At 41.3% G+C, this 14,959-nt stretch overlaps 2 protein-coding genes across 2 annotated transcripts in view; both read right to left on the reverse strand.

The window, feature by feature from the left end:
* Window positions 1-14,959, reverse strand: part of LOC127644811 (gastrula zinc finger protein XlCGF7.1-like) — a 367,559-nt gene that overhangs the window by 296,459 nt on the left and 56,141 nt on the right. The window lies entirely within an intron of this gene.
* LOC127645725 (oocyte zinc finger protein XlCOF26-like) lies at window positions 8,426-9,280 on the reverse strand. Its single transcript, XM_052129388.1, has one exon. The coding sequence runs from the start codon at window positions 9,278-9,280 to the stop codon at window positions 8,426-8,428; it is 855 nt and encodes a 284-aa protein (XP_051985348.1).

Below are 14,959 nucleotides of genomic sequence, written 5' to 3' on the forward strand. Positions count from 1 at the left end.
TATCTCATGTCTTATGGTTGGAGTTGGCATCAGTTCATCCTCTTAAGTCTATCATAATAGACTGAAATGATGTCTGACTGAAACCGGATGCATTTAGTCATCATCATCACACAGCGACATGAGCAGTGGAGTCCAACACAAAGCAGGAATGGAGCTGGATCCAGCCAGTTCTGGTGACCCAGGATAGGAGTCTAGAGCTTGAGACAGGGAAATAAATTAAATAATATTAGCATGGATGCCATTACATTTATTGCAGGGTTATAGATCATGATCAATGTTTCTGGTTTCGGCTGACCTAACTAAAGCAGCCTAATTGTGGGTTGGAGGATAAATTAGGTGTATGCCTGGCTAAATAGATGAATATTTAGTCTAGACTTAAACTGTGAGAGTGTGTCTGCATCTCGAACAGTGTTTGGGAGACTATTCCATAGTTTAGGAGCCAAATATGAAAAGGATCTTCCTCCTTTAGTGGATTTTGATGTTTTAGGGACTATTAACAGACCAGAATTTTGCGATTGTAAAGAACGTGATGGAATATAGTGTGTCAGACTTACAGTCTGTTCGAAGAGTCATAAACCCCAAAACATGTTTTTTGATAAGTTAACGGATATATACAGGTTACACATAATTGCAAACAATAATAGCACTCATTATGTTTATTGTTAAGGGGAGAGTGTTTATTTTTTTCGTTTTATTGAGCCATTTCATTCTTCCAAACTTAAAAACGAAAGTTGGTGTAACGTCATAAAAATGAGGTAGCCTATGATCTTTTAATTTGGCCAGTCACATTAACTGATCAGTGTAAAGTGATCAATGGAAAGGAGGAGGCGAGAACTGGCTTTTCAATATAAATAATAGTTTTAATGATAAACTTAAAAGAAGACACGAACAGACACATGACGGACATGTCCGTAAACGATCTCTCTCTCCCGCACGATCCCCTGCAGTCGACCTTTAACCCTCACGGAGGCATAATTAGCCTAATACGGGACCGGGTGTGTAGGATCACGACCCGGCCCTGCCCTCCGCCCTGCCACAATCATATAAGTCACAAAAGAAACAAAGGCTTTTTTGAGACCTCAGCATCACTGTGATGTCATCAGTGTGTGGGGAACAATGGCAAAATGTTGTAAGCCAAAAAAAATGATCATTTACTGCGTCCTGTGTGAAACACCTCTGCCAGACATAGGTATCACAATAACGTGGTTTACAAGGTTACAACACTTTTTTTAGATTTAATCGTAACATGAGCATATTGGATCGTATTAAGAAAGCTGTGAATCATTACATGCATCGTGGGGACAGAGAAATGGAACAATGTACTGTGTTTGTATAACAGAATGTCCCTGCTCACTCAAACATAAATTCAAAGCGATGTCGCTACAGCTGTATTTCCACACAGCACTTAAGAGATCTGCCGTTATGTTGATGCAACTTTACTTGTAAAGATATCCTGCAGATCTGAGTAAGTATCAGTCTCTACTTGCTTCCTTTTCCAATGAAGTTGCATCTGCAAAAACTTTCTATTATCAGGACAAGGCCAACAACACCATAGACACTAAGCATGCAACATTACAGTTAGCCCACGGTTCAATACATTCCACGTTTTTTAACCATGGTTTTCGGTTCGGTTCTGATGGCTTGCACATCAGATTGTTTTTAGTATTCTATGCTTAGGCAACAAGAACAGTAAGAGGTTAAGGAGAATTTGTATTTTTTTTATTGCAATACTCTTTCTTTAATTTACTTAAAAGCAAAAAAAAAATTCCACTTGTACACATTCCTAGTATATTGTATAATTTCTTCCCCTGTGGAGGGCACAGGAGTCTGTACTAGACCCTGTGTATCAAAGAGATTGATCCTTTAGTATAATTACACCTCCCCCACATAGATGTGCACTCACATGCATGCACAGAACCACTTCGCGGTCCTTATCTGCATATCGCGGCGCCATTTTATGGCGGCTAATTTTTGCTTATCGCGGCCCATTCGGCACGTTTCGCGGCCGACCCACTGGCCCGCTCGGTTCTTCCGATGGCCAGTCCGCCCCTGATCGGCCCCAAAGTGCATCGGCCCACCGGGAAAATGCCTGGTATGCCAGATTCCAGTCCAGCCCTGGAGGTTGAGAATGAACTCGGCTCGGAAAAAGTGGGAGACGGTAGTCTGTAAAGCGGATCGAGTGCTTTCATAAGGTGGTGAAAGCCCACATCTCTAATCACCAGAAAAAACCCACCCCTACTGCCATTTTTTCTGCCTTTGTGGAACTATTTGAGTATGTATGCTTGAAGGAATCAGCAAGGAACTGTTGCTTTTGGATGACTGTAGTACCTGCCCTGCTATACTGCTTTCAGACAGTGATATCACTTGGTGATGGTGCCGCAGATGTGCAGTCATGTTGGAAGTGTTTCCATTTGTGTAGGCAACATGTGTAAAACAATGCTTGCACACAGTAATTTTTTGTTTACCATTTTTTCCTCCTCGGCATTATACTAAATGGCAAAACGAAATGTCTCCACACCACAGATTTGAAAGACGGTGGTGCTTCCTCGAACTGCAGCCTCACCGCTCGCCATGTTAAAGTGTGAAATCTGACATCAGCATTGCAAGCATGGTAAAGTTCCCCTAACTTTAGTGCATAGTGATTAGATATTTTCTTGCAGGGAGGCGTTTCGTCATCTAAGCACATAGACTCACGGGCACACACAAACAGAGCAAATTCGGAGAGAACGCAAAACCGATATTGAGAATTGTGGCATCCCTAATAGACACAGATACTCACGGCATTTAACACACTCCTCTGTCCTCCCCTCCACCCCTAACACCTTGCTAACAGCAGATATCTTTGCACTTTTTTCCTGATAAGGTTACAACCATCAGCAATACATTCTCAGCACCACACCCTCTCAAACACCCACCTCCTCTATGCAGCTGTTCTCTCTCTGTGTTATCTCCTCTAACTGACACTAAGGTCTCTAAACTCCTCCTCTCCAACCACCCCACCACTTACCCCCTTGATCCTATTCCTTCCCACCTTCTCCAAGCCATCTCTCTGTCAATCCTACTTGCACTCACACACATAATTAACACATCTCTACTTACATACACTTATACCAATGCATTGAAGCAGGCTTGAGTAACTGCACTGCTTAAAAAACCTGCACTTAACCCCACACAGGTAGAAAATTACAGACCAGTCTCTCTCCTCTCATTCATAGCGAAAACACTCAAAAGAGAAGATCTCTGTCTTTCTCTCACAGAACAAGCTGCTAGACGACAATCAGTCAAGCTTCAAATGTGGACATTTCATAGAGACTGCCCAGCTCTCTGTCACTGAGTCACTGAGACAGGAGAGATCCTGAGCCAGATCATCCATCCTTATTCTACTGGACCTATCTGCAGCATTCCACACAGTCAACCATCAGATTCTCCTGTCTACCCTCTCTACTCTGGGCATCATAGGAACTTTGCTTGGCTAGGTTCAAGTACTATCTTTTAGGTAGTTGTTTCAATGTAGCCTGAGAGGTGAGTTGTCCAAGTCACATCAGCTACTTATTGGGGTACATCAGGGTTCAGTGCTTGGCCCACTTCTCTTCTCTAAATACACAACACTGGGACCCATCACTTAAGCACATAGGTTCTCTTACAAATGCTATGCCAATGACATGCAGATCTACTTGTATTTTCAGCCCGATGACTCCACGGTGACTGCTCAAATCTCAACCTGTTTGGCAGACATCTCTGCCTGGATGAAGGAACACCACCTGCAACTTAACCCAGTGAAGACTGAGCTCGTCTTTCCAGCCAACACTGCAGTAAAGAACAACATTAACTTTCAGCTAGGTTCATCTAAAATAATACCTTCCAAAACGGTCAGAAATCTAGGGGTTATCATCAACAACCAACTCAATTTCACTGACCGTATCTCAAAAACAGCACGATAATGTAGATTTGCACTCTACATTGTCTACACTCTACATCTCTCCTTGTTCATTTGTTTGTCATAACTACTGGACTACTCTAATATTATTTTATTAGATGCTTCCTGCATGCACAATTAGACCACTGCAAATGATCCAGAATGCAAGAGAGCGCATGTTACACCTCTTCTTGTCTCTCTACACTGGCTGCCGGATGCTGCACATATCAAGTTCAAGTCTCTGATGCTGGCATACTGCATGGACAGTTGTTTTCTGATGCAACGGAAACTTTGCAATGCAGCACTTTTAATACTACTGTCTCCTTAAGATGAATTGCTTCTGTTGTATTCTTCCTCTTTTCGCTTTGGATAAAAACTTCTGCTAAATTAATTCATTTAAATGTAACTACTAAAAATGCACTCTTGGGACTTCCGGTTATGGTGCAGTGCCAAGTGGTAGCATGGCTTCAATTCGCTCTAAAAAGTTATGTAAATTTATTGTTAAATGCTTTTACATTTGTATAAAGAGTATAATCACTGACGAATAACATATTTCTGACAATAAATCCACAAAAAAAAAAAAACCTGAAAAGTGAAGAAAGCAGATGAAACAGATCTTGATGACGAACTCTCTGACTTTGAGGGCCAAAGAGACAAAGCTAGCAGAAAGATCTCAGAGAACAGAGACCAAGTTTTCAAAGGTCGAGAAAGCACCACTGAGTAAAGCAGCAAGCATGGAAGATATTCTTTAAGCAATTGTTTCACTGAAGACAGATTTTTCAGGCAAACTTGAATCAGTGACAATCATGCTAACAGATGTCAATAGCCAAATCGGTGACTGCTCCGACAGACAGACTGAAGCAGAACAGATAATTTCTCAGGTGGAGAAATTAGGCATTATCAAACTCCAATCTACAGCTAAAACCCTTGAAGTCAGAATAGAGACACATAATATTATACCAGCAGTTATCAATTTTTGACAATAAAGTGGCTGATGTTCTTCAGTGGGTATTACTGAATAACACGAGCGTTGAATATCTGCAGGCAGACGCGGCGTCAGCCGATTTTGCCGGGGCTTCAGCCCTGAATGTTTTGAGTGTAGCCCCGAATGTATTTTGAAATGTTGACTGACAAATATGAAACTGGACAATAGCCTATGTAAACCCCCGTAATCATAAGGCCTGGGTGCGATAGGCCAATGAAATGGCGTCCACCACCCAGTGGGAGAGCCTCTGTTTGGAGACATCATTCCCTTTCCGTTGTCCACCAAAGCAAACAAAGAGCTGCTCAGAACATCCAAATAGGTACGCAAAGCACGTACCGGATACAGCAATGAAGGGGCTGGGTCTGCCTCCTCCCAGGGCAGAGCTTGCAGGTTCACTACCTGGTCTCTAAAGGGTGTGGTAGGAACCTTGGGCACATAGCCGGCCGTGGTCTTAGGATCACATGTGTGTCTGCCGGACCGAACTCCAGGCAAGTGTCACTAACAGAGAATGCTTCCAGGTCCCCAACCCTCTTTATGGAGACGAGCGCGATCAGCAGGGCCATCTTTAGGGAGAGGGTCCTGAGTCCAACTGATTCTAGCGGCTCGATGGGGGGTCTCTGAAGGCCCAAAGGACCACTGAGAGATCCCAGGAGGGGAACAGGCTTGGCCGGGAGGGATTTAACCTCCAGGTGCCTCTTAGGAACCTGATAATCAAGTCGTGCTTACCCAAAGACTTGCCATCTACTGCGTCATGTTGGGCTGCGATAGCAGCTACATACACCTTCAAGGTGGACGGGGACAACCTCCCCTCCAACCTCTCCTGCAGAATCGAGAGCACTGACCTGACTGCGCACCTTTGTGGGTCTTCGGCCCGAGAAGAACACCAATTCGCGAACAAGTGCCATTTTAGGGCGTAAAGCTGCCTGGTAGAAGGGGCTCTGGCTTGGTTGATTGTGTCTACGACGGCAGGTGGTAGATCAACTAGATCTTCCACGTCCCATCCAGGGGCCAGACGTGGAGGTTCCAGAGGACTGGGTGCGGATGCCAGAGCGTGCCCCATCCCTGAGAAAGAAGGTCTTTCCTCAGGGGAATTTGCCAGGGTTGGCAAAGGGCTGTCCAAGGTAGGGCTGTCACGAGGAGTATGAGGTCCGAGATCCAAGCCCGGGTGGGCCAATAGGGAGTCACTAGAGTGAGTTGTTCCTCATCCTCCCTGACCTTGCGCATCACCTGTGCAAGAAATGCGTACTTGCGCAGCCCCATGGGCCAGCTCTGGCTTGGTTGATCGTGTCTAAGACGGCAGGTGGTAGATCTGCTAGATCTTCCACGTCCCATCCAGGGGCCAGACGTGGAGGTTCCAGAGGACTGGGTGCGGATGCCAGAGCGTGCCCCATCCCTGAGAAAGAAGGTCTTTCCTCAGTGGAATTTGCCAGGGAGGGGCTGTCACGAGGAGTATGAGGTCCGAGATCCAAGCCCAGGTGGGCCAATAGGGAGTCACTAGAGTGAGTTGTTCCTCATCCTCCCTGACCTTGCGCATCACCTGTGCAAGAAGGCTCACTGGGGGAAATGCGTACTTGCGCAGCCCCATGGGCCAGCTGTGTGCCAGTGCGTCTGCCCCGAGGGGAGCCTCTGTTCGGGCATACCAGAGTGGGCAGTGGGAGGCCTCTCTGGAGGCGAATAGGTCTACCTGAGCCTTGCGGAACCGTTCCCAAATCAGCTGGACCAACTGGGGTTGAAGCCTCCACTCTCCACTGGGCAAGCGTTGTCGTGATAGCGCGTCCGCTACCACATTGAGGTTGCCGGGGATGTGAGTGGCAGGCAGCGAATTGAGGGGGGGAACATGCTGAAGGGGAGGACCTTGTACTGATACGCCTGGCCGTCGAATGTGAACCGTATAAATGGTCGATGTCGAGGCAGTATTGAGACGTGGAAGTACGCATCCTTCAGTGTATGAGTGGCACTGCACCTCTGCCTGTAGCGTTGCATTCGAACCAAACGCTACTCGAAGGTCGATCGATTTTCCTTTGGTAGTGGATCCGCAGGAAGCGGTGGTCACTACAGCAGCAGTTTTGGTGTTTGTGAAGGTAGTAGTAGTTGCTGAAGAGGTTACTTTGTTGGTCACGGCAAAGTAACTAGAGATAGTTAATTGCTGTCTGCCTTTTACAGCCGATTTGTATATGAGATTTAACGGCTCCATGTTGACAACCAACGGTCTGCAACCATGTCCTAAATTCTTTGTCTTCCAGCCTCTTTTGCTGGAATTTACACTTACCCATTTCTTTGTGACTTTACTAAATTTACGTTCTCTGTTCTAACTCCTCCAGGTCCCAGGCCGCCAAACATCCGACATTACTGCAATTTTGCTCTCTACCATAAAATCCTAAAGGAGAACATCTGTTCATCATTCCGTGAGTTGAAGCGCAACTGGATTATGCAGCAAGACAATGGCCCAAAACATAGGATTACAGTAAGTCCACCTCTGAATGTCTCAAAAGAAGCTAAATTAAAGTTTTGGAGTGGCCTAGTCAAAGTTCTGACTTGAACCCGATTGAGATACTGTGGCAGGACCATAAATGGGCAGTTCATGCTCAAAAACCCTCCAATGTGGCTGAACTAAAGCTGTTCTGCAAAGAAGAGTGGGCCAAAATTCCACCACAGCGTTGTGAAAGATCTGCAGTTATCGGAAGTGTTTGGTTACAGTTGCTACACCAGCTATTAAGTTTATGGGGGCAGTTCTTTTTTCACATGGGTGATATAGATGTTGGATAACTTTTTTTGATTCAATAAAAAATATTTTTTGTGTTTCTCAGGTTTCCAAAAAAGGCCTAAAATGTGTGAAGTGTAGTATTGTATTCTTGCACAGTGTAGTATTAATATATTGTATTTTATTCTTATGTTTTATTCTATATATTTACATTTATTACAGTTACACAACAAAACAAAATAGTTTCTCTTCTAAACTTGTTTGCTGTTGGGAATTAGCGACTTTGTGACAGGGTACATTTACAACTGCCACATATATCAGCAACAGATGTAGCTCAATAAGGGAATTAATTCAAGGAACATTAAAATAATTAAGTCTTCAGCCAGCGATGAGTTGATCAGAACATAAGGTTAATATTTACAGTAGTACTACTTTCATGGCCATTGAAAATAATATCACAAATACTTTGAAATACTGTTTATGAGCACGCAGCTTTTAGGGTCGACAGATTTCAAGGGACCAATATGAATTGATCAAATACACAGTCAGCTTCTCTTTGAATACAAACAAGACTTTTATTAGCTAATCTACAACATAAAACTTAACTAACACACACAGACAAATTCACACACAAACACAAGTTGGTGGGTGAGATTTAACAGAAGATGAATGGAAAATGATCAGTAACATAAAACATTTATGGAGCCTACAGATCATGCTTTGAGAACCAACAATACTTAATTTAGTTTGCCTTGATCTGAGATCAATCAGGTTACCCAATTATCTAATGAAACACCAGCACTTTCAGCAAAAGTTTGGAGATTTATATTTGCGTTAGCTGCATTGCATCGAATTGTTTTGGTTCTTTGGCTGGGTCCGTAGAAAGTCTTTGTCTGTTGCGTTGATGTTTTGGAATTCTGTTGAAGATCATTGATGCCGGATGGGAGATGGGATGATGATTAGAATTCCTCGGATCTTTGCGTTCAGAGCTTTTCTGAACTCTACATAGTGTGGAACTGATGAGAACTCTCTTTTGGTGTTCAGGCATGGCCTTTGTAATTCTTTCCACTTTGTCCAGACACGGTTTTCTTGATAAACTCTTTCCACACTGGTGACATGTGACAGACTTCTTTTTAATATGAACTTCTAAATGCGAATCACGTTGTTTTTTTAATTCAAAACTCTTTCCACAATGAAAGCAAACAAAACGCTTCACTCCAGGGTGAGTTCTCATGTGGCGTTCAAGACCTCCTATACCTTTGCATCTCTTTCCACACTGATGGCATGTGAAAGACTTATTTCTAATATTAACTGCTGTTTGATATTGAAGGATGTTTGTATGTTTGAAACTCTTTCCACACTGGTAGCATATGGAACGCTTCTCTCCAGTGTGAATTATAATGTATTTTTCAAGACCTCCTTTTTCTATGCAATGGTTTCCACACTGATAGCAAGTGAAAGAGTTCACTTCAGTGTGAATTCTCAAGTGACAATTCAAGTATTGTTTACAAGTGAAACTCTTTCCACATTGAGGACAAGTGAAAGATTTTTTGGATTTTGTTTCTTCAGTTTTTGAGCAACTTAAAGTTTGTTCTCCAGTAATGACATCATCAGGTATCTGATACTGATGTTTTTCCTCCTCTTCATTCAGTTTTTGACTTTCCTCTTTCAGCACCATCAGGCCTAATGAAAAAATATTACATTGTTAAAAATAAATTCAAGAGCTATTAAAGAATAGTTTACATGTGATAAATTCACAAAATGTTTTACTCCCGTCACATTTACGCCATCTTAAACTCATTAGGGAAGCTACTTTGAAACTGTTGTTTGACAAGCTAATAGCTACTCATAATTTATAGTTAAGCTACAGTCAAGCTGCCCTTTTGAAAACGTAGTTAGCTACACAAGTTACAACAAAAAGAAGCTAGCTACATTGAAGCTAGTTACTGAAGCAATTTTTTTCAATGTTACTATCAAATCAATAATTACACAATTAATCATCATCATTATAATTAAAACAGAAATAGAAATTAATGTATTGGCAGTGACATACATTTTGTGTTTTGCAAAGTTTGCTGCTTCAGTTTTTCACATGTTTCTATGGTATACTGAAAAAACAATGATAAGCATTTCACAAGTTATAAAGGCTTTTATTGGCAAAAACGTTCAATATACAGCTTTTGATCCCATTCTTTATTCATGGCAGTGTTTTTGGGCAGGATTGTGAGAGAGCCCACTGCCTTGGATGAAAAGCAACCCCACACATGGATGGTCTCAGGATGCTTCACTGTTGGCACGACACAGGACTCATGGTAGCGTTCACCTTTTCTTCTCTGGACTATCGAGTTTCCAGATGTCATAAACAGTTGGAAGGGGGCTTCATCAGAGAAAATAACTTTGCACCAGTCTTCTGCTGTCCAATCCTTGTACTTCCTGCAGAATTTCAGTCTGTCCTTCATGTTTTTCTTGGAGAGAAGTGGCTTCTTTGCTGCCCTTCTTGACACCAGGCCATTGTCCAAAAGTCTTCGCCTCACTCTGTGTGCAGATGCACTCACACCAACCTGCTGCCAATATTGAGCTCTGCACTGGTAATTCTACACACCTGATCCCTTATCAGGCTAATCAAGCCTCCGAGAGGGATAAAGGCAGACTGCGGAAAGACAGGCATGTCCGTCATGTGTGTGTTTGTGACTTTTGTTTAAAGTTTCTCATTAAACTATTATTTATATTGTCAAGCCGGTTCTCGCCTCCTCCTTTGCCATCTAAATCCCTTTACACTGGTGCCGAAACCTGGGAAGGAGGAGGGATGCCCGTCACGGAGTCCTTGAAACTGCCGTCCACCCGAGGGAGCGCCGCTGCCATCCAACCCTTCATGAGGAGACCCTCTCCATGTAGAATAATACATTTATTTCAAAATTACAATTAACTTCTTTAAGAGTAAAACTTTTTTAATGATAAAAATATTACTGACTGCACATTTAATGAAGAAACAAGAATGGAAACCAACCTATTTTGTCCATCAGTATCTTCTTTTTATTGTGCATGGTTGAGTAATATTGATGTCTTCACTCTCTTCTTTAATAAACTCCATCTTTACAGCAGTTTCTCACAGATCTCAGTCGTTTCACCTGGAGGTTTTCCTCATCTGCAAACTTTGTCACATTTATGATGTTGGGAATCCCAAAAAGATTGAAAAAGAAATGCAAAGTAAATTCTTTCTGTTCCTCAAGTGGGACTGCGTAAAGCATCACAGAAAATAACACACACATGTTGCAGCATTCACGAGAGACCAAAGATCAGAAGTTCACATCAAGCTTTATGATGATTTAATCTGTATCTACACTCATTTCATGTTACAATTCCAAAATTACCTCAATAATATTACCACATAGCTGAAGCACGTTTGTTAAAACTTAAACTTATTTCATTATGTTTTGTAGCATTTTATACCCATTAAATTCTGAACCACTCAAAAGCACAAACCTTTCTACAGCAAAACAACAACAACAACAGGAGAGAAGCTGCGGCGCTGACCTGATGACGTCACAAACACAGCGGTTCAGAGAACCAAATAAAAGTCTGTAACTCTTAAATATATTAGAACCGCCTATTTAAAATTTCCGATTCATCCTAAAGTTAAAGAAACTCATTTAAAAATTTTGGCTGATATTTATCCTTCTAATGAGTTTCTAAATAATAGATTTAATATTGAAAAAGCTCTTTGTAGATTTTGTAATTCCTTTACAGAGAATACTGATACTGATTCTCGCATGCTTTTTGGGATCGAGTGCAGAACTGGTTGAGTGAGAAAAAGGTCGCTGTATTGAACTTGTCATTTGTAGATATTAAATATGGGAATTACGAAGAAGGCGGCAAAGTAGAATTTTTGATTAACAATATTCTGTTGCTGGCCAAACATTTTATACATAAATGTAGATTTTTTAAATCTCCCCCCCTGTTTGTAGTTTTCAAGAATGACTTAGTTCAATACCTAAAAACCCTGTAAAAAATAAAAAATAAAAAACTGTGATTTTGTTAGATACAATCAAAGAATATAATTAGTTATAAAATTATTTTTTGTACCCTGGTGACTTCATATGATGTTGTAATTTGTATTTATTTTTTGTTATTTTTTTATTTTATTGTTTATTTGTTTTCTTTTTTGTCTTTTATTATATTAATATTTTGTGTGTCAGCCCATGTTACATTTAAGCTGATTGTAAATTGAATGCCATTTTGTTGTAATATTTTTGATGTTTGCTTAATAAATAAAAAAAAAAAAAAGTCTGCAAACGTCACAAAAATAATATAATAAAAATTAAAAAAAAAAAAAAAACATTCGCCAATCTTTGTTGATACAGTTTTAATTCTTTGTTGAAAATATTTGGTGGAACAAATATTAAAATAACCAATTTCTGTGTAGATAAAAACTTTATCTTTGGTTGTACTACTACTTCTACTATTACTAATAATAAAACACATGTAATTTCACATATATTTCTTAATTTTGTTCATGTTAATAGAGATGATCAATTGGTTAAATTGCAGAATAAATTAATCAATTATAATCGACATGTGCCAGTGTAAACTTTGGAGAGTAATAATGCAACACAGGATACTGGATTTATTAATACATATTAAAATGGTGTTGTAATTACACTACCAAAAAGTATGTATTAGTAAATAGTATATATACAGCATGTAGCACATACTTGGTCTAATTAAGAATTAAATCTTGCATAAAAAAAGATGAAAGAACTTCAGAACCTTAACACTCAGAGACGCAGCACAGAAGAATTTCAACATAAGTCACATTTCAACAAACTATACATAAGTTGACACTGAACATTATAAAAACAACAATTTTGGAGGGGTTAAAATGCACATTGAATGCCACAGCCTGCTAAAATCACAATGGTCACCTCAAAGCAATGTGCTAAACAACAACAACAAAATCTAGATTTTCCCATAGACTCCCTTTGTAATCTGAAGTCCCACATATTTCACCACAAATCAAAATATGCTTTACAAAAATCTAGATTTTTTTTTTTAATAATCAAGTCTCTGTAAAAGAGGCCAGTGGAAGTTGGAGAGGATATATATATGACGCGTGACGTTCGTTCCTCTGTTGTACACAAAGCGCACACTTCCTTATGTCACTAGAGTGTAAACTGCTGGCAGAAATATATATTTTTTTAAAGTTAATAAAGTTTTAATTATAGATGTTTCTACCACCAACCTATCGATTTGCTTCAGAAGACATTCATTGATCAACTGAAGTCGTGTGCATTACTTTTATGCTGCCTAAATATGCCTTTTCGACCGTCAAACAGCCAGCCTGATGGCACCCGTTTACTTATGGGGCTTTACCACTGCATGGTACAACTCGACTCAACTTGACTCTGCTCGCTTTTTTGGGGATTTTGGGATTTCCAATGTGGATAGTACCTGATACCTGTTTTAGTACCACCTCGGTTGAGGTTTCAAGTGAGCCGAGCCAATACTAAATGTGACATCAAAATCCTGCAGATCGGTTTCCGGTTCTGCTAGCGAGAGGATGACAGCTTAATTTGTTAGCTCCTGACGGTGTCTTAAAAATACACCCCTAAATTACTCTTTTTGTTAATACCTGGGAATTTTTGTCAAGATGGAAAGGGGGGTTTTTACCAGAAGTAGGAAAACCGCAAATCTGGTTGTGGACGAGACCACTCATTCGAGCCTTGGTGACCGAGGCTACCCCCTGGAGCTAAGCCCTCAGGACGGCGACACACCCGAGCCCAGCCTGCAACGTATCCTGGACGAATTACGTGAATTTAGAAAAGATAATAACGTGCAGCTGGCAGACATTAAACAAGAAATACAAGGCGTGAACGACAGACTGGATGAAGCGGAGGGAAGAATAGAGGAAACAGAGACGGTGCTACAAGCGGCATCGATGCTAATTCAGAGGCTATCCCAACGTCAAGCTAAGCTGGAAGCTAGGCTGATAGACCAGGAGGGTCGTGCACGTAGGGAGAATCTGCGGATCTACGGGATACCTGAAGATAAGGAAGGGGCAGATATGGTTCCTTTTCTGGATAATTTGTTTAAAAAAGCGCTAGACCTTCCTGACGACCGGGATCTGAGAATTGAACGAGCACATCGAGCACTGACCCAAAAGCCGGACAGTGCGCAGGGGAAGCCCCACTCTATCGTCGTAAAGTTTGGGAGCTACCGTACAAAAGAGGAAGTTCTCTGGAAAGCATGGCAGATAAAAGAAGTATGCTGTGATGAAACGCGTTTCTTTGTTGACCATGACTTTCCAGTTAAAGTGCTTAAAAAACGCAATGAGTACGCGGATGCCAAAAAAATACTGAAGAATGAAAGCATCAGGTTTCAGACCCCATATCCAGCAAAGATGCAGGTGTTTTATGATGATGGCACCCATCTCTACCAGGACGCATCAGAAGCGACGAGAGATATGGCAGCTCGCGGGTTTCCTGTCGCCGCCGTACCGCCCACAGCAGACCCGGATCATGAGGATATTCAACTCTTGTCTTCGTGGCACACGGTGAGAAGACGACGACATGCGCAGAACGGTGACCAAGAGCTCGGTTCAACAGGGGAAAATACACGGAAAAGCCATCACGCACGATTCAAGGAAAAGCTCCAGGGATTCAGAAGACTATCTACTATTGAGGACTGATGCTTCAAGGTCACCTCTCAAAGTTGGTTAATTTTTGCTAGAGGTATGAGTGACTTGTATCCTTTTCATTTACTTTTACAAATATAATAATTGAGTAGGGCTAAAGTTAATTTTTCAATTAATCCAATTAAAGGGTTCCTACTCCTTTTATTTTTTTGGTTAATATAATTAAGGGTCGGGACAACCAAATTTTGAGTATGCTTATGTTTTTTGCAACACAAATTCTTGCTAGTGTGCGGACAATATATAGGGCCCCGTCTCTGCGACGAGGTGGGACGTCTCCCTATTGGGACCTAGACCATTCAAGGCCTTGCAGGGCTCTCTTGATACGAGCCTCAACCTTGGAAACATGGGTTTTATTGTGGCTACATCATGATAATGATGACATTGTTTACTTTGTTCGTTTTTGTTTAATACATGTTCTATGGGAGAGATTTTGTTGGTGCATAAGCTTTAAAAACTGGACATGGCGCTTGGGGGAGGCCTTGTTTGGGTTCATTGGATAGGAAAAGTATGAATATACAGGACGTTAAGATAGTATCACTTAATGTGAAGGGCATTTCAAATCCAGTTAAGAGAAGTAAAATTTTATCAAAAATGAAGCGGGAAAATGCTCAGATTGTTCTCTTACAAGAGACACATCTATCGTTAACAGAACATAAAAAAATTAGA

Source organism: Xyrauchen texanus, chromosome 6, assembly GCF_025860055.1.
Source record: "Xyrauchen texanus isolate HMW12.3.18 chromosome 6, RBS_HiC_50CHRs, whole genome shotgun sequence".
In the NCBI taxonomy this organism is placed as follows: domain Eukaryota; kingdom Metazoa; phylum Chordata; class Actinopteri; order Cypriniformes; family Catostomidae; genus Xyrauchen; species Xyrauchen texanus.